This window comes from Siniperca chuatsi, linkage group LG16, assembly GCF_020085105.1.
Source record: "Siniperca chuatsi isolate FFG_IHB_CAS linkage group LG16, ASM2008510v1, whole genome shotgun sequence".
NCBI lineage: Eukaryota > Metazoa > Chordata > Actinopteri > Centrarchiformes > Sinipercidae > Siniperca > Siniperca chuatsi.
Window position 1 is genome coordinate 10,551,714 of NC_058057.1, and position 17,576 is coordinate 10,569,289.

Sequence of the window (17,576 nt, forward strand, 5' to 3'; positions counted from 1 at the left end):
GTATATTTACAATACTAGCACTACTTAGCTCTACACTGTGATATGAGAACAATGCTGTTTCTTTCCATGTCTTCTATATGTATCATCAGCTGGTTTTAGCTTCAGTCTTTTAGCACAATATCATGTTTGTATAACATGAGTTAGCTGGAAACATTAAAAAATCAGCGAGAGACAGCATTTTCAGCCTACTAATGCTAACATTAGCTTAATTTGCTAGCTAGCTAGATGGGTACAGCTGTTAAAATCTGACAGTGACAGTTGTCATTTCAACCAACAAAATCAATGGTTGCTTTTTAGAAATGAAAAGTCTGCTTTTGTCTACCACTGTCTCAAAGCTTGACAGGGGTATCAACAGTAAGTAAGGGAGGCAGGACTTAGCGAACAGTCATTTATACTCAAATGAAACTACTGTATGTTTGAGTGAGAGGGTTTAAAGGTCAGATGCAGATGCAATTGGTTCAAATACACAATGGTCAGGTTTGGGATACTGTTTCACACTGTTTCATAAATACCTCTCAGATGGTGGATACAGTGTGGATGGTGGAGAGGATGCTATGATGTAAGCCTCCATGCGAAAGCAGCCTGCATCTTCAACCTCTCAGTTTCTTTTGAAGTCTCCCCATGGGGGTGTGGGAGCTGGGGGTTGGTAATGAATCAAGCTGAGCCATAATGAATGTCCTTATTCAAGTCTGCTTTGATGAAATTCCACCTGACTGATATTGAATCACAGAACAAAACAGCAAGAGCTTTCTGACAATTGTTATGAAAGCTATACTGGCTGGCAATATGATGGAGAGCGTTGAGAGACTTCAAGGACCCCTTCAGCATACTTTACTCTGTTTCTTACCATTGCTTCTTCTTCCCTTCCTTCCTATTTCCTCTGTGATCACTGAGTAGGATGAAATCTGATGAGTGTCTACATTTGCACTAATGTTTAAGTCCAAGTATTCACCCCTAGATGGTTGTCTTTGCATCTATAAGAATAGAATACACCCAGAGGAGAATTTAAATAAATGAGACTTATTGAGATTTGTTGTAATCCTGAACTGGGTCCTGCTATTACAAATATGCACATGTGCAGCAATTAAGATGTTTAAGAACCCTATAGAGTGATATACCAGGTGTGAGCCTTGTCCTTTCAACAGTACATTGTGTAAATACATTAAACATTAAAACATCATAAAATACATTGAACTGATCTTCACTGTAGAACAATAACCCTGTTATTAAAGTTGACCTAATGAATACATTACAAGCTACAATCTCACTTATCTCACACTCCATTGCAAAATCACTGTCAGTGTGCTGCATTAGGCCATAGAAATGAGCAAAATGTCTTTTTCACACTTCATATGAGATGAGGTGCAGCCACACTGTCGACAAGCTTTGTAGAAGTCTGGGGTCCATCTGGAAGCCTGCGGTATTCAAGGTAGGTAGAAGAGACTGCCAGGAGTAACAAAAGAAGTAAGTAATTATAGAGAGGGATCTCACAGACAAAGCGTGCAATAGACTGCCAACAGCATTTAGTTGTGCATAGCAGCAACTCCTGCTGCTGCTTCAGGTTATGAGTTGTGTTTATGATGGTTTGCTATGCAACTTCTGGTGTTTAACTGGACTTCTGACACTGCAGCAAAACTGCCTTTTAAGCCGCAGTGACAAGCAGGTCTGTGTGCGGATTACACTTAAGAGTTCAACCAAAAGAAGAGTCATGTCAAGTCAAAATCAAGTTGAGAATTAGGGATATAACAAGGTAGGAACCAGATTGAAACTTTTGTGCTTTTAGTCATTCATTGCCTTAAAAGTTCAGATTACTTCTCATTCTCATTTTAATACAAGAGTTTATATGTTGGAGGAACTAACTGTACTCCCAGTCTGCCTCTTTATTTCTATATGGACTGTCCTTAAAGGGCAGCCTCTGTAAAATAGTGGATATGAAATATTGTTTTTTTTTATTGATACAGATGAGGAAAACTTGGCCCATTCATGGTCCTAAAGCACAGTTTCAAAAAGTGCTTTGGGGGAAGGGTGCAGACACAGCAATTGGCTTTCTAAGGCTGCCCATTCTAAACAGGTATCACTTTAATAGCAATTAAACTGGAATTAGGCTCAAACTGGTTACCACAGCAGTTTACTGTTACAGTACATGCACACACACAGACACAGGAAATGCTTGAAAACACACACAAGTTTGCAACAAATTTAGGCCTCTATTGCACACCTAGAACCATGCAGAATCACCCTCCTTTTTTGCCAACATACAGGGAAGCTGAGGCACTTCACAAACACGTACCACCGCTCATACACACACGCACGCACACACCTCCCCAGAAATAGCGTAACTCCTTCAGCCCGGAGGGTGGGTGACAGAGCTGTAAGGGCCAGCTCTGTGTTGGGCAGCAACAGAGGCAGATGCAGCACTCAGTAGCCTGAGGGCATCGCTGGGTATTCAAGCTTCACTGGGCCTCTTCATCAGTGCCCTCTGATGCCTTAGCCCCATGACCAACAGCACACACACACACACACACACACACACACACACACACACAGACATCCAGCACAGAGCTAGTCAGGCCTTTCCAGCCTTTCATATAAGAGGGGAATTGGGAAGGAAGTAGAACAGCCTCATTGAGCACAGACACACACAAGTTAGACTGAGAAAACTGTACAGGAGTTATCGTGAACTGTGTCTCTTCTACTAAATCTGATGCTATGGGAGTATCTAGGTTAACTCTTTCTGTGCGTGTGTGTGTGTGTGAGTGTGTGTTCTCTGCCTGAGAAAGGACAGACATAACACAGCTCAAAGACTGTCAGTCCAACTTTTTAGATCCATGACAAACAGCACTTTAACTGGGTTGCTGAATGTCAGACAACACCAGATGTGCAGATCTACTTTGATTTGTAATGTTTCATTGTAAAGACATGATGCAACGCCTGTACCATTTACTATTATATGTAACATGTAAATTGTGGTAGCGTATAGTGGAATTTATCCATTCTACAGCTTGGAAAGACTCTAACATGAAGATGCACACACGCATCACATCATCCTATATCTCTCTAAATTGCTTTATGTTCACCTCTCCTCCGCTGTCATAATGTCTCTTTGATACGCTCGATCTCTCCCTGTCTTCCTCCCTCTCTCTCACACACACGCACACACACAGACACAAACACACACCTCATTTTGTTACTGACATGCCAAGTCGTGCAGAAAACACAAGGGAAGCTTTATTTTTTTTTAATCCGGGGACAAAAACAGCAAAATGCAATAACCTGGGACAAAAGTGCTGACATCTGAATATGAGTCTGGCATTCAGACAGACTGCTCGGTTGCAGCTGAAATGAGCAGAAGCGACAGACTGAGAGAAAGCAAGACCCCCTACACAGACACATTGATAGACAGGCACTCCTGTCTTCTCTTTTCACTAGTCTCTGGCCTTCTGATCCTCTTACCCCCCCTTCTTTTCCCCTCATCTTCATTCTTCACTCCCCCATTTATCCCCTTTTTTTAATCCCAATACTTTACCCATCTGTATTTTCCTTTCATGCTCCCCGTCTGTCAAACCACCTCTACCTCTGGGCTGCAGCTTACCTCTCTATCCTCGTCCCCCTCTCCTATGGTCACCTGTCCTGCTCTCCCTCTTGTGTACCCTCCTCTCATAACTTTTCTTCTCACGTCTCATCTATTCCGCCGTCGTCCTCCCCCTCTTTACTTCTCTCTTCATCTTTCCTCTCCTCCACCCAAAACCTTGTTTGCATGCTCCCTCACTCTGCTTCTTGATTAGCAAGATCGACCGCCGCAAGTCCGCCAGAGTCTTGGTTGGTTAAAATGGCCAATGAGTCTTTCGAGAGGCCCCTTTATAAATAGAGGGCTGAATCGGACGCTTCAATTACAGATAACACATTCCCACCCTTGCATTTCAAACACTATTTAACCACATAGAGAGTGATAGAGATGTTGGCCAGTGGCACAGTCTTGAAGGTTGAGGAAGTAGCACCAATAGAGAAGACATAATACGGTGTGCATAGCAAAGGAGTGCTAGATTTTCTTCTTCTGGTCAAATTGTTCAATGATGATGACTCCCTCTGACTCTTATATAATTGTGAATTTGTGCAAGCAACGAAGGCTGCCTCCTCATAGACAGCGAGAGCAGACTAAAATAGTTAGTCATGTGTTCATTATCGCTATCCTCTTTTAAGTACCCACCCCGTATCCTGAAACATTAAACAGGAGAGGACCTTCGAGTGGATCTGTGCATGTGTGTGTGTGTGTGTGTGTGTGTGTGTGTGTGTTTGTGAGTGCGCAAGGTTGAGAGAGAATGAGAAACAGAAAGAGAGAAGCAGAATATGAAGGGAATGAGGTTGTGGGATTGTGATAACTTCAAAGGTTATTATTATTATTACTGCAGGCTGAAGCCATGCTCTGGCATCCCTCAAGCTTTGATCATTATGTAAAGCTGTTGTGCTCGGTGCTGCCACTGAATACATTACAGAGTGGATAACCAGGGAGTGTGCAAGCAAGCGGTACACAAACCAACACATTGACTCAGCTTGGAAGGTTTCTTCCGATTTTTAAAAGGACACACATCCCAACATCTCTAAAGGACAAACAAAGACAACCTTTTATCTAATCTCACCTTGACATGTGATCTGGACAAGAGGATGTAGATGGGTTGAGAGACTGTACACCGTCATCAATGATATTTAAAGGGGCACTCATCTAATTTTACACATGAAGATCAGCGTACTAGTCACAAGAAGTCCTGCACAGCCTGTGAAAACAGTTTAATAATGTCTATTTTGGTTCTTTTAATCAGAAAGGCTAAAGGGCATTAGAATAGAGGCCAAAGTGCAGCGATTTAGGAAGGTAATACCTCCTAAGGTCAGTTTACCCATAGTTTTCTGCAAAATAGAGTTTAACAACATTTTAGGCTTTTATGATGTATATTTATTGTATATAAACTGATATCATAAGTTATAGTATGACAATAGAGTCTTGAAAAAAGGCATGCATTATTGTTTCTATGAAAATACCATGTACTGTAATTGACACATTTTGGTTGTTTGTAGGGCTGCAACTGATTTATTACTTTCATTATCCATTAGTCTGCAAATTAAATGCCACATATTTGTCGGCAGTGCCGGACCAAAATGGCCAACTGCTGCCTTAATCGATTCAATGGTGAATAAATGCAAACTGCTGAAATACTACCCCAGATTTGATTATCCAGCCTGTAATTGATTAATCGTTTGTCAAATGCCCATCACAATTTCCTAAAGCACGAGGCGACATCCTCAAATGTCTTGTTTTGAACCCAAATCCAAAGATATTCAGCTACTATCACACATGGCTAAGGCAGGCAGCGAATCCTCCTCCTCACATTAGAGAAGCAAGATCTATGTTTGGCTTTTTTGCTAGGAAAAAAAAAAGACTTTGATTATCAGAATAGTTGTCGATTCATTTTCCAGCTAATTGTTGGGCTAATTGTTTCAGCCCCATTACTTTGCATTAGGATGGTTGTTGACTGGAGGTCATAGTTAGCTCCCTTTATACTTACAATCCTGCCAAATAGGAAAATACTGCAAACTGCATCCACTGTATCTCCTAGGCACATAGGCCTAACACTAGTAAGCGACATTGGTCTATGATCCACGTTCTAGGGCAAAATATAGACATCCTGACAGCTTTAGGGGTTTTGTGCTACATGTTATTATTACCCCTATTAATAGTGTTGCTGTTAGGGCGATTATGAGCTTAGGAGGGGAACCCCAGCTCAGAGGGCCTAGCCACCACTTTTAATTTTCGTCTACACATTCTAATCCGAAAGCCACACTAAACTTGAAAACAAGCCATCTGTTCCTCCCCTTACCTGGCCTACATTTTCCTGAGCACACACAAACTCTTGCTGGCTGCAAGAAAAAAAAAAAAAAAAAACCATGGGCAGTGCAAATTCATGTCTTGCACTGTCATCATCACTGTCATATAGCAGAGCGCTAAATAAAGAGAAGTGCTGCAATAAAAGAGATGCTGTCAGGGTAAAAAAAATAAATAAAGAAAGAAATATAACAACATGAGAGCCAAAAGGCTATGAACTCACCACTGAACACCATTCACACACTGTGAGCCCCTGCTAGATTATAAGGCTGTAGGTGCATTACAGTGGGTTTTCCTTCGACCACTAACCATCGACAACAATTCCTCGTCGTTTGAGTAACAATGACAGCATCTAAGAAAACCAGGCGTAAACTGGCCTTCAGAATCTATTCGCAACATGCATAGGTGTGATGCCCACCCAGTTCAATACCAAGGACAGCGGTCGACGCACAGAGAGCCTCACAGCCATGACAACACATGCACTACAAAATGACAGATTTATTTGTGCACGGATGCATCGTAAGCAGCGACACAAACCTGCCTTGAATGACAGTGCTGTTTCAGTGTGAGGCATTAAACCCGCGGACACAGAGACAGAGACACATACGAAACCCTTGGACATGCATTTCGCCTTCCCAGAGCGCCTTTTTTATTTATTTATATTTTTTTTTTTTGCTCCCTGCAAGTGAAGCAGGGCACATTTTCACCAAATCGCATCGTCAAAGCGCGTTGTTCGAAGAAAACGCTCTGCACCTACCTGCTTGTCTTGGGGTCGAAGAGCTCACATGTCCCGTGACTTATTTTGGTCTTTTATTGTGGATATTATTATTATGGTGGGCACCGTTATGTGTGTGCCAGCGCCATGTTATTATCAGTGAGAGGAGGACTGTGCGGTCCTGTGCGCTACATCCGGGCTGTTGGGGAGAGCGAATGAGCACCGTTTGTGGCGGCGGAGAGGGCGGAGAGCGCTCTGGATATGTAGAGCACCTGTGCAGCAGAGCAGGGACAGTCACCTCGGCGTACTGTACCTCAATTAGATCCACACCTACGTTTGTAATAAAGACCCCCCCCCCACCTGTTATACAGATGAAAAAAAAATGGTAAGGAACTTAGAAAGATTTTTTTTTTTCACTTGTTCCTATGACATGAACACAGGAGAGGAAACAGACTTAGAAAATGGATCACCAGATTTTTTTTTTCTCACTTGCCTTTCAGGACTTCCTTAGCCAGCCCATGTGGTAGTTGTACAAAAGCAAACGTGTATTCATTTATACATGGCTGGATTGACCTGCAAGGCCCCCAGGGGCAAAAATAAGCTGCAGGGTGCCACCCGCCTCTCCTTCTCCTATCTGGCTCCAGATTTGCTTTGTGGTAATTTGATTAAACACAGAGATTTAACAATTTGCAGCATGTAAGCTCAGAGGTCTTACAGCTGACAGATACACTCTTCAAGACAGGGACTCAAGATTAAAAACTTTAATTTATTTGCAATATTTGAAATATTTTAGTTGCTAAGGCTTGATATTTAACTGATCTGTTGCTTCAGACAAAAACTGAGCACACACATCCTTTTAAGTGCATTACTGCATCAAGTTGTCATTTTTCTGCTTCTGAAGAGTATGTTAGGCATGAGTATACATGTAAGTGTTTCTCAAGTGAAGCCAGACAGGCTGTAGCCCCCAGAGCATCGGGGATACACACAGTGCGACAGCCTCTGCCAGCTCTGACAGTGTCACAGCCCTCATTGATCTCCCATCTCTGTTTCTGAGGTGCTGTTTGTAGCACAGGGCTCTTTCCCAGACTACAGTAAGTGAATGTGCGAGGGCACGAGTCAATTTCTCCCGCTGTGACAGGAAAGTCCTTATTTCTGACTGTCTGGTTAACTGAGGGAAAGAATGAGAGAGGAGGCAGTGAGCTGAGTATCCATTATTATGCCAAGGTCTAGCTCTTTGTGTTGTTATTAAACATAGGGATCAATGAGGGAGCTGCTCCCACATGTCCTTCCCTTAAGCCCATCAGCCCGATAAATCTCACCAGTTGACTTGGCTTGCAAGGATACATCTTCCCTTCTCTCTTTTACCAGCTGGCCATACAGGTGGAGACTTTAAAACTCACCTCGTCTCACCTGTACAGAAGGAATCAGAAATGCATTCCTGCTCTCACTGCACATATGTGCAACATATTGAACCAGCATAGATGGGTGTTTGCAAAAGTAGACATGCACTTTGCAAACAGACACACTCTTCCTCACTACTAGATCCTTTCCTTGCTCCAATGATTAGTCCTCTTGTGATGATACTGTCCTCGCCTGCTCTGTCTCCCATGCGGCCTCCCTACCACCCATAAATCCCCTTGGGAAATGTGAGCCCAGACTGTAAGCAGTGGGAACACCCCTTCAGCTCAGGACTATTCCAGGCTGTGCTACACTTATTATGGGCTTTATGGACAGCCACATCTATCCCTCTCATATAGCCAGATGGGGGGAAGGTGGGGAAGCTTAGTGATGCATTTTCGTAAGTGGGCTCAATGTACTGTAATGTGATTGTGAATCTTTTTACCTCTCCGAGATGAAGCATGCTACATTTTTAGAAATGTTTGTGGGATACAGAAGAGATGTGAAGTGATACTTCCTACAAAATATATCTTTGAGAAACAAAATAGTCACGCTTAAAGGTGTCATTTAAAAGTTCCTTCAAAGTTCCTTTTGGGAGGCTGGTAGCTTGACATGGAAGCAGTGGAATTAGCCACATTTGGATGATACAGATGATTGCTGAAGTGGATTATGCTTATCATGAGTGGTTTGAAGACTTGTATGTTTTTTTTTTAAACTTCTACCATTAAAACTACTAGACTATTGTCACTGTAAAGCAGAACAAATCAAGAGAACTACAAACTGTTCAGAGGCTCAAAAGATATATTTTGAGTGGAAAACCTCTTTATTTGGTTACAGTGCTTCATCAGATCCTTATGCTGCTTTTTGGCCTGGTCATATCATGCACTATGGTTTGTTATGATGTCTGTGAAGCAGTCAGCTGACCAGATATATCCATAGATTACAGACTCATGCAATCCTATTGCCTTTCATGGAACAAGGAATACTTACCACATGACTACTATCCCGGTGTGAGAACTTGACATCTCCATCTAGTGGTGGATTGTGGGAGCACACAGGTTACTATAGTGCATTCAACTGTAAGTTGTATTAGTGGCTGCCGGTTACGTCTGAAAAAGAAGCCACAGCATCTCTGAGTGCATAATGTAACACTTTGTGATATTAAATTGATCTCATAGTGGTCCAGATATGACGAGGATTTTAACACACACACACACACAAATACACACATAAACACAATCAGGTCCCTACAAAAACGTGCTGCTGTCCCCATAGCAACCATAGCAATATTGTTTTCTTTGAAACCATCTCCCTCACTCTTACTCTCTTACACACTCTTTGATTCTATCTCTCTTGTTCACTCGTTCTTTGAAGGCACAAAAGCATCTTTAGACACACAGCCACAGGTTATTGAAACAACTCTCATAGAAACTCACTCCTTTGACTACAGGTAAGCACTCAGAAGTTTTACCTATTGTAGGGGATTACCTTGTAGAACTGTCTCTTTTATACTCCAATCGACCTGTTATTGAACCTTTAATAGGAAGAAAGTGGAGAAGAGGAGGGATAAAAATGGGAAAAATGGAGGTAAGGAGGTTGTAGTTTACAAGTGTTGGAACAAGGCCCAAAGCTTATCAGAGGCTAATGCCATCACTGTCGCTTTGGAAAACCCTGCTCCTGCCAGAATGCTCTCTTCTGCCTAACAGCAGCACGCCTCACGGTTGCCTCCTTTTTCCTCAACTCCCTCATTGGTTGAAACTACAAAAGGAGATCTCCTATAAGTGACATCATTACTCCCTCTCCCATCAGACAGCATGTGTCAAGACCACATGGTAAACAGCCACTCGAATGAAGCACTGTAATTTGCTCTCCAATTTAAATCACCCCTTGAGCTATGTTTGTTACACGTGCATGATGTTTTTATTGCAACTTTTTACCACATTATTCAATAGGAACAGATTGGGCTGAGTGCATAGAAGGGTTGAGGAAACAAGTGTTGCCAGTTCCAGCTCTTGATAGGCTGACAGGCCAACCTGGAGACAAACCATGAACCAAATGTTCTGGATTGATTCTTGGCAAGAAATATCTTCTGACAATATGCAGCCCAAGCAAAACAATTCCCTAGCATCCTCATAGGAAGCTTCATTTTGTGGTTATCCACTATGCTGGAGAATATGACAATGTGGGGGCTGATTTTCTCTAGTTGACTCTCCATAAATGAGTTGGGGTTTTTTTCTCAGTGCAGGAAGTTGTTTAAGGGAGTCAATGGCACATAGCAAGTATGTCTGCCTGTCTAATGAGGATTATGTAATGTGGAGGAACGCATTGCATTAGTGCAACAGAGTAGCAGCAGAGAGCAAGTGAGTGTAAGAGACATGCCTGTCAACCCCAATGCCAGAGTTTTAGCATTAGTTTTAAGCAAGGGTTCACTAAAGTGTTCTTGAGTAAGACACAGTTTCATACTGGGTCCAAGGCTGATCTGGTGCTTTGCAAGCATAAAGACACATTTCTTTTCAGTAAATTGTTATCTTCAGTATTGCACTGTTGTGTGAGGTGAAAACTGATATGAAAAAAACATGTTAGCAAGCATTTGCCTACTTAAACACCCAGCAGATACACAGCAACATTAGCAGTCATTTGGAGCCACCCAACGGTCCAATATTTACTCAACTTTTTTGCTCTGTTTCAGTTTCCACCAACTCCTGAGGGAAATATCTGGCTCTTTAGCTGCTAAATGCTCCATTATGTTCACCAGCTAGTTGCTATTATTGTCTGTCTGCCCTTTGGTGCTGGGCAGGTAGTGTACAGTGGGTTTATCAGAGCTTTTTCGCTACAAACAGCTGCCTGCTGCAGCTGAAAACAAGGTTCACGAGGGCGGTGACAGTGAATCAAAACAGTAAAGTTGTGGGCTGGAAAACCAAAATAATGAACTGAAAGACATTAAAGTGCTCTGCACAGCTGAGGGGAACTGCAAAGTCAGGTGATAATTCTCTGTTGGTTTGTCACCACATGCAACCCCATTCACATTATACATCGTCATTTGATCCGTTGTTAATATATAAACATTGATTAGTGCAGCTTTAAGTTGTACTCAACAAAAATGTCATGCTGTTTTAAATGTCACAAATGAAACATCAGCCTTATTTGATATACTGGTAAATATGTCATTTAATAAATGTACTGGCATCTATATAATTACTGCTGTTATTTTCCACACATTTCTCTGTTTGCGGTAATACACAACAGTCCCTGTTGTGCATGGGCAAATGATAAACATTCGTCTGTTCATCGTTTAATTCCGCAAACAATTAAAAATCAATTTTAAAAAAACAATAAATGAACGACACAATTTGCCTTGGAATGGCTTATAGGAGATGATGAGACATTAGAATCTAATCAGCCCAGATGCTCAGATCAACAGATTCGCGTGCTGCCACACAAACACAAGCACACACACAAAGCCAGAGGCTCCAACCTCCCAATTTGTCCAACGTGGCCGCACCCTTCACTTGCCTAATGTCTGGCACTGTGAGCCACAGCTGGCCTCCTGAGGTCAGGCTACAGGGTGCTCTCATACACTCATGAAGAATTAATGAGTGTGTGTGTGTGTGTGTGTGTGTGTGTGTGTGTGTGTGTGTGTGTGTGTGTATGTATGTGTGTGTGTGTGTGTGTGCACATGTTCCTTTGTATTGTACATGAAGGTATAACACGGTATAAAACAGTATTAGCCAGTTAGTGTGGTGTGTATACTTACTAGTAGCAGAAACGTAGGCTAATATTTGAGTGGTTTTTATAACTGACTATGATGACCCACAACATTAGAGATTTGCCATGGTTTGTTACTTTATTAGCCCATAATAGCAGAATAGTTGCCTCATATGAAAATATCACAGCATTTATACTGTGTCTTTTATGTTTACGAACACAGCAACATCAAAAGATTCTGAAAAGATTCCATTAAAATTGTTGGTAAAATGGTATGCTAGCTTTAAAGGTAGCAATGCCCAGTGGTTTTAATAAGGCACGTTAAAAAATGTTTTTAAAAATAGTTTCCTAAAGTGTGTAGGTGTTTGCTAAATACAAATAACAGATATGATTTTTTACTTGTATTGTTGGAAGCAGTGTACTGTAACTGTCTACCAGCCCTGAGAAATCCAGTGGACAGAAAAAGCACTTTGTGAGAAATAAAATGGACTGTAGCTGAATTAAATACAATACATTGATGAGTGGACTCATTTGCAGGAAAGTCAGCTTTTGCTTACAGGAAAGATGTCATGGTACTTTTACTATACTTTTTCTATTTACTGCCATGTCGTAGCAATAAGTTGTACTTGAAATAGTTACCTGTAACACTAAGTGGCTACTTACATGAAAGGAAAGGGTCAAGCTTACTAGCAAGAGTTACAGTGAATTGTATACACTATATATTATATAAAAGATGCTTTTTATTCTCTGTCTCCAGATAGAGTTTAAAATTAAAGACTCAGTTGGATAATGTCAGGTGCTAAATTCTTAGAGTATTAAGTCTTAGCATTCTAAGAGGTTCAGCAATTTCTGACATTTTTCAGCCCAGATGATGGCTAATCTAATAATGGTGTGAAGACAACCAGTGTAACTGTGTGAATCCACATATGTGAGTGTCATTTGTTATGAAGTTGTTGCCCTGGAGATTTAATGGATGATCATTTGAAGATTTATTTGGCTGAATTTGTTCCTGACATCTCCCTGTTTAATGTTGTCAAAAATACTAGTATTTTTATATAGTATTTTAGAAGAGGTCAGACAGTTAGCTCTGTCATTGTAAATTCATTCAAGAACTGCCCAGAGAGAAATATTAAATCGGAAACTTGAACGCCTCCATTGACAACCAAATCCAATGCAGTGCCTTAACCTGAGGGTGAACCAAGCGGTGATGTCTGACTTTCAGCTGTCAATGCCTGACTCACTGGAACATATAGAAAACAGCACTAAGTCCTGACTTCTTTGTCTATCTGCTGTAATTGTGTTACTCTGCGTGGCCTAGACAGATGTGGCATGAGTGTTACACAGTCCCATGACTGCTCAACAGTGAAGTGAACCACATCAGCACAAAAACATGTCAATATGCTGTCAGTGGATCTAGTTTAGGTAAAGAAAGGGAGGATATAAAATTTCAGTGTTTTGATATTGTTTCCAACTTAGCATTCGACTATTTGACTCTCTTCCAGCTTCTTTTCCCTTAGTTTTATTTTGATAGACCATCATAACTTTAATAGCCAACTGAGTTCTGGGAATGCAGTTTCCGGGGGAAAAGGCAATAAAGATAACATGAACAAAACCAAACATTTTGTGTTGCATGTTTAAAAGTTTAACGCTAACATACTACCCACTATATCTTATTTACATATATTTTGTGACATGTGAGGGTGTGACATTTTTTATGACAGGGATGAGGTGAGGAGTGGCCAAGTGGTGAGAGGAGTTGGGGCTATAAAAGAGCATTTTGAGGTGCTTGGGTACAAGCCAACTGATTCGCTTAAACTACACCACGGCCTGCAGCCTGCTCCTGTGTGCACCGGAGGACTAAAGACAAGAAAAGGTAACTTATAGTCTTAATCTTATCTACAGCAGTTTATACAAATTGATTTATATTTCTATGGATTAGAACCAAAAAGGTTATTTGCATCCAATACTAGAAATTTTCATATTACCAGGAAAATAATGCATTCCCTTTCTGGGGGTCTGGGCTAGTGTCCTGCTGTAGAGGTGTGTACAGAGCAATGGTGCACTAAACAAATGAGTCATAACATTTTATCTAAATATGAGAATATCATTTATCTTCATATGTATATATGTAGCTTATCGGTTTGATTGCTGTTGGTTGATTGGTAATGTTAATAAGGCTATTGAAAACCCCATGTTAGCCCACATTAATTGATGAATATGCACATAATCATAACATGTGATTTATTTTTTTGCATTAATATGCTTTCATTAATAATATTTTGCAAGTAAAACACCTATTATAAGAAAGTTTGAGTTGTATTTCTTAGGTAATAACAAAAATTAAGAAGAAGCATGAAATAGCAAGACTAGGTAGTTCAATAATGTAGTAACAGTAATTGAATTTGCAGTCACAAGAATAACTATATATTAGTGGTATGGCCTGGACACCAAAGAATCATTGTTACTGCACATTCCTCTCTAAGTGCACATAAGTCATTGATATAACCCTGAATCAATATGCCATTATGTTTCTGCATGACTCAGGATGTTTTCTATGGTCATCGTTCAATTAGTACATTCCATGGCATCCATTAAGCTTTAAACAATGTATATCTATATTGAGACAGATGATCATCCAGTGTACCATTTGCTGATACTGTGACATCTTGAAAAGCTGTAGAGTCCTCTGGTGGTCACCTAGAGAACTATTTCTTCTCTCTGCAGCTCATCAAAGCTAAAAAGTTAAAAGTTAAAAAGCAGCTTTTTTTAAGTTTTAGATTTAGTTTGGTATGCTTTTGGTTTCCATAGCATGTTATTTACTTTTCTTTACACAGTACAGACTAAGATTTATTTAGGTTTTTGTTCTGTCTTTAGTTTTCCATCTCTGTTAAGTCCTCTTAGACTTGTTTGTGATTAAAAAAAAAAAGCTGTAAATAAATAAAAGTGATTCTTGCTCTTGCAGGCAGCATGGATGTAAGTACCTCATCAAATTCTCATACCTCTACACTGGTAAGAATGACACAAATCATTTTTCTCCACATTTTCCATCTAAATATAAATGCTTAAATCTTTGCTTATGTCAAACGGCCATGTTTGCAACTGCAAGTTGGTGTCCTCCATCCTGTCCACCCTCTCTCTTCCCCGTATCTCCGTCCTGGCCCCCTCTCCCTCTCTCTCTCCTTCTTCCCCCTCTCCTCCTCCCTCTCAGCATTCTGACGCTCTGTGTGGCAGCTGCCCGTCCTCTGGTTCTGCCCCACAGGCTAACAGCCTTTGGCCCAGCCTGCCGCAGTCTGGAGCTGGGTTCCCTGCATGGCCAGGACAGCCCACCCAGCCTGCACCATGCTGGACTGGCCAGCCAAACACACCCTGCTGGCCTGGGACACAACCAGCTCCATTCTCTTTCCCTGCACCAATTTCAGTTCCAGCCCCGGCTCAAGCCATAACACCAACCCCTGCACCTACCACAACCATAGTCCCAGCTCAAGCTCCAGCTCAAGTTCCAGCTCCGGCTCCGGCTCCAGTGCAGCCCTGCCAACCTTGCTGGCCAGGCCCCCAGTACCAGCCTCCCCAGCAACCAGCTCCAGTTCAAGCTCTAGTCCCTGCTCAAGTTCCAGCTCCTACTCCAGTCCCAGTCCCAGCACCTGCTCCTGCTACCGGCATCCATCCAAATGTACCAGGTTGGCCTGCCCACCCTGGTTGGCCTTATAACCCAGGACAGTCAGGATGGCCTGGACAGAGTCCATCTATCATGCCTCCACACTGGCTTCCACCCACATCTGGACCTCTCGTGAGTCAAACGCAAAGAATCTGACTTGCATGTATCTTACAATCTTCTTTGCTAATGTGCATGAAAGACAGAGACTTGGATAAGAAATGGATAAGATAGATGCAAAAATACTGATGGTTGGAGATATGTTTGGGCACCGGCTGCTTTACAATTCAGGCTGTTTTTATGTTATTCTCTTACTCTTGCTGTTTAGAGCGTCCCATACAACTTGAACCTGGCCCGAGGAGTCTATGACAAGATGATGATGACCATCTTGGGCCATGTCAAACCTAATGCTAAAATGTAAGCTGTGTATGATTATTTCAAGTTCATATTGTAACATTTTAGTTTCAAAATTCATACCAAATTTACAAATCTGACCAGGTGATGAAAGACAGACAAATTGTACACAAAAGAGACAATACAGTGTCAGTGAAAGTCTAACCAGCTTTGGTCTTCCACAGGTTCACAGTGAACTTTCTGAGAGGCAACGACATTGCCTTTCACATCAACCCCCGCTTCAGTGAGGGGGGCAAACAAGTGCTGGTCCGTAACCACAAACTGGGTGAGCGCTGGGGCTCAGAGGAGAGGGACCTGAAGGGACCCTTCCCCTTCGCTCTTGGGAGCCCATTTGAAGTGAGTGCAAGACATAGGAATCTGACTGGGCAGTCGATTGAAAAGCAGTGCTTAAAGATGCTATGTGTAGCATGTTAGCTTCAATAAATCATTACCACATTCATTTGGAGACATATGTTCAGCATCTGCTGCTACTAATCCACTATAGCTTTACCTCACAAAGAGGTTTTTTTTTTTGTTTTTTTTTACAGCGCAACTAAATTACATAAACAGAAGCTACTAATCCTTTTAACCATGGTCTCATTTGTTTGTGGTAAGAATTCACAATGATATGTTGATGTTTCAAAATGCTACACATAGTGCCTTTAACTAACTGTAGGTCACTTTCTCATGGTTAATGTCAGGCTAACGTTTGGAAAAGATGGAAAGGGTTGGAAAGTCGTTTGTGCAAGCGAATCCTAGATAAGGGAACTGCTGAACTGCAGGAAGGCTCCTGGAGGTCAGTGGGGGTCTCATGTTGCTCAACAACATCAATAACAATTATGCTTTACAGGCATCGCCAAGAGGTTGCTAATCTGAAGAGCTAATTCTGTCAGTCTGTGTCCATGTTTACTGACAGCAATAACAACTAGGTTCATACACTTTTCCTTCAATCTTACTTTGTAAAGATTGAATCAATTAAATCAATTAGTAAAGTTAAATTTTCTGGAACTTGCACTGACTTTAAATCATCCTAATTATACTATACATCTTTTTTTTTTCTTTTTTGGGGCTGTAATTAGAAGATTTGGCCCTGCAGAATGACTCTTCCTAAATGAAATGTGCACTGCATGTAAGCCAATTCACAGTCTTGATGGAAGTAGTACATTATTCGCGGTCTGCTCTGTTCCAGATGAAGATCCTGTGCACGCGTGAGGCGTTCAGGGTGGCAGTGAACAACATCCCGCTGTTTGAGTTCCGACACCGCGTCAGAGAGCTCAACCAGATTGACAGAATCAACATCCTGCATGACGTCGTCCTCACCTACGTCAATGTGGAGACACTTCCTTAGAACGAACACTATTAATCATACAGTACATGAATCAACACATCAACAATGCAGACATCCATGAGTGTGTAAATGCATATGAGCAGAAATGCGTACAAAGACATATTGAAATTTCCATAGATACACACACATATATAGGCTACAACTTGCAGGAATCCAATTTATTTATCATGATGCTTAAAGATCAAACAAATAAGTGTGATTGTATGTGATGTAATATTAATAATGACATGAGCTGAGCTCATTTTATAACATGTTACAATAAGCTCAAACTCCTTCCTCTACCACATAGCTAAACATTTAATACAAAGCTTTCTTTCTCAGTATGACGATGCTACTGCTACTGTATTTATTGTGTACAATATTTTCTACATTATTAAATTGCTACTAACTGGGAATTATACATGTACCTATATTGCCATAAAACAATGATGAAGTCTATTAGATGGCCATTAGGGTTTCTTGAATAAAATTATCAGTCAGAAATCTGGTC

The 17,576-nt window shown here is 41.3% G+C and overlaps 2 protein-coding genes across 4 annotated transcripts in view; one reads left to right on the plus strand and one right to left on the minus strand.

Moving 5' to 3' along the window:
• Positions 1–6,781, minus strand: part of pak5 (p21 protein (Cdc42/Rac)-activated kinase 5) — a 69,349-nt gene extending 62,568 nt beyond the window's left edge. Inside the window, exon 1 of the mRNA XM_044170241.1 lies at positions 6,633–6,781. The gene's annotated coding sequence lies outside the window, so the exon portion shown is untranslated. The remainder of the gene's footprint in view (positions 1–6,632) is intronic.
• Positions 6,782–9,316: 2,535 nt separating this feature from the next.
• LOC122863610 (galectin-3) lies at positions 9,317–17,574 on the plus strand. 3 transcript variants are annotated; one of them, XM_044170257.1, is made up of 7 exons: positions 9,317–9,438; positions 13,415–13,566; positions 14,656–14,702; positions 14,902–15,480; positions 15,674–15,762; positions 15,924–16,095; positions 16,928–17,574. In XM_044170257.1, exons 3-7 carry the CDS (start codon positions 14,661–14,663, stop codon positions 17,084–17,086), a joined length of 1,041 nt encoding a protein of 346 aa, XP_044026192.1. In that variant the 5' UTR covers positions 9,317–9,438; positions 13,415–13,566; positions 14,656–14,660; the 3' UTR covers positions 17,087–17,574. The 3 variants fall into 3 exon arrangements, with proteins under 3 accessions (XP_044026192.1, XP_044026191.1, XP_044026190.1); XM_044170256.1 differs by lacking the exons at positions 9,317–9,438; positions 13,415–13,566; positions 14,656–14,702 and adding an exon at positions 16,440–16,534 and having other exon boundaries at positions 14,709–15,480; positions 16,928–17,052; XM_044170255.1 differs by lacking the exons at positions 9,317–9,438; positions 13,415–13,566; positions 14,656–14,702 and having other exon boundaries at positions 14,709–15,480.
• The last annotated feature ends 2 nt before the right edge of the window (positions 17,575–17,576 follow it).

Excerpts from the sequence above, each read along its gene's own strand:
- LOC122863610 (XM_044170255.1), top strand. The coding sequence starts at position 14,752 with ATGCTTAAATCTTTGCTTATGTCAAACGGCCATGTTTGCAACTGCAAG. Across the intron at positions 15,481-15,673 it reads CACCCACATCTGGACCTCTC|AGCGTCCCATACAACTTGAA; the intron begins GTGAGTCAAACG and ends CTTGCTGTTTAG. Across the intron at positions 15,763-15,923 it reads GTCAAACCTAATGCTAAAAT|GTTCACAGTGAACTTTCTGA; the intron begins GTAAGCTGTGTA and ends GGTCTTCCACAG.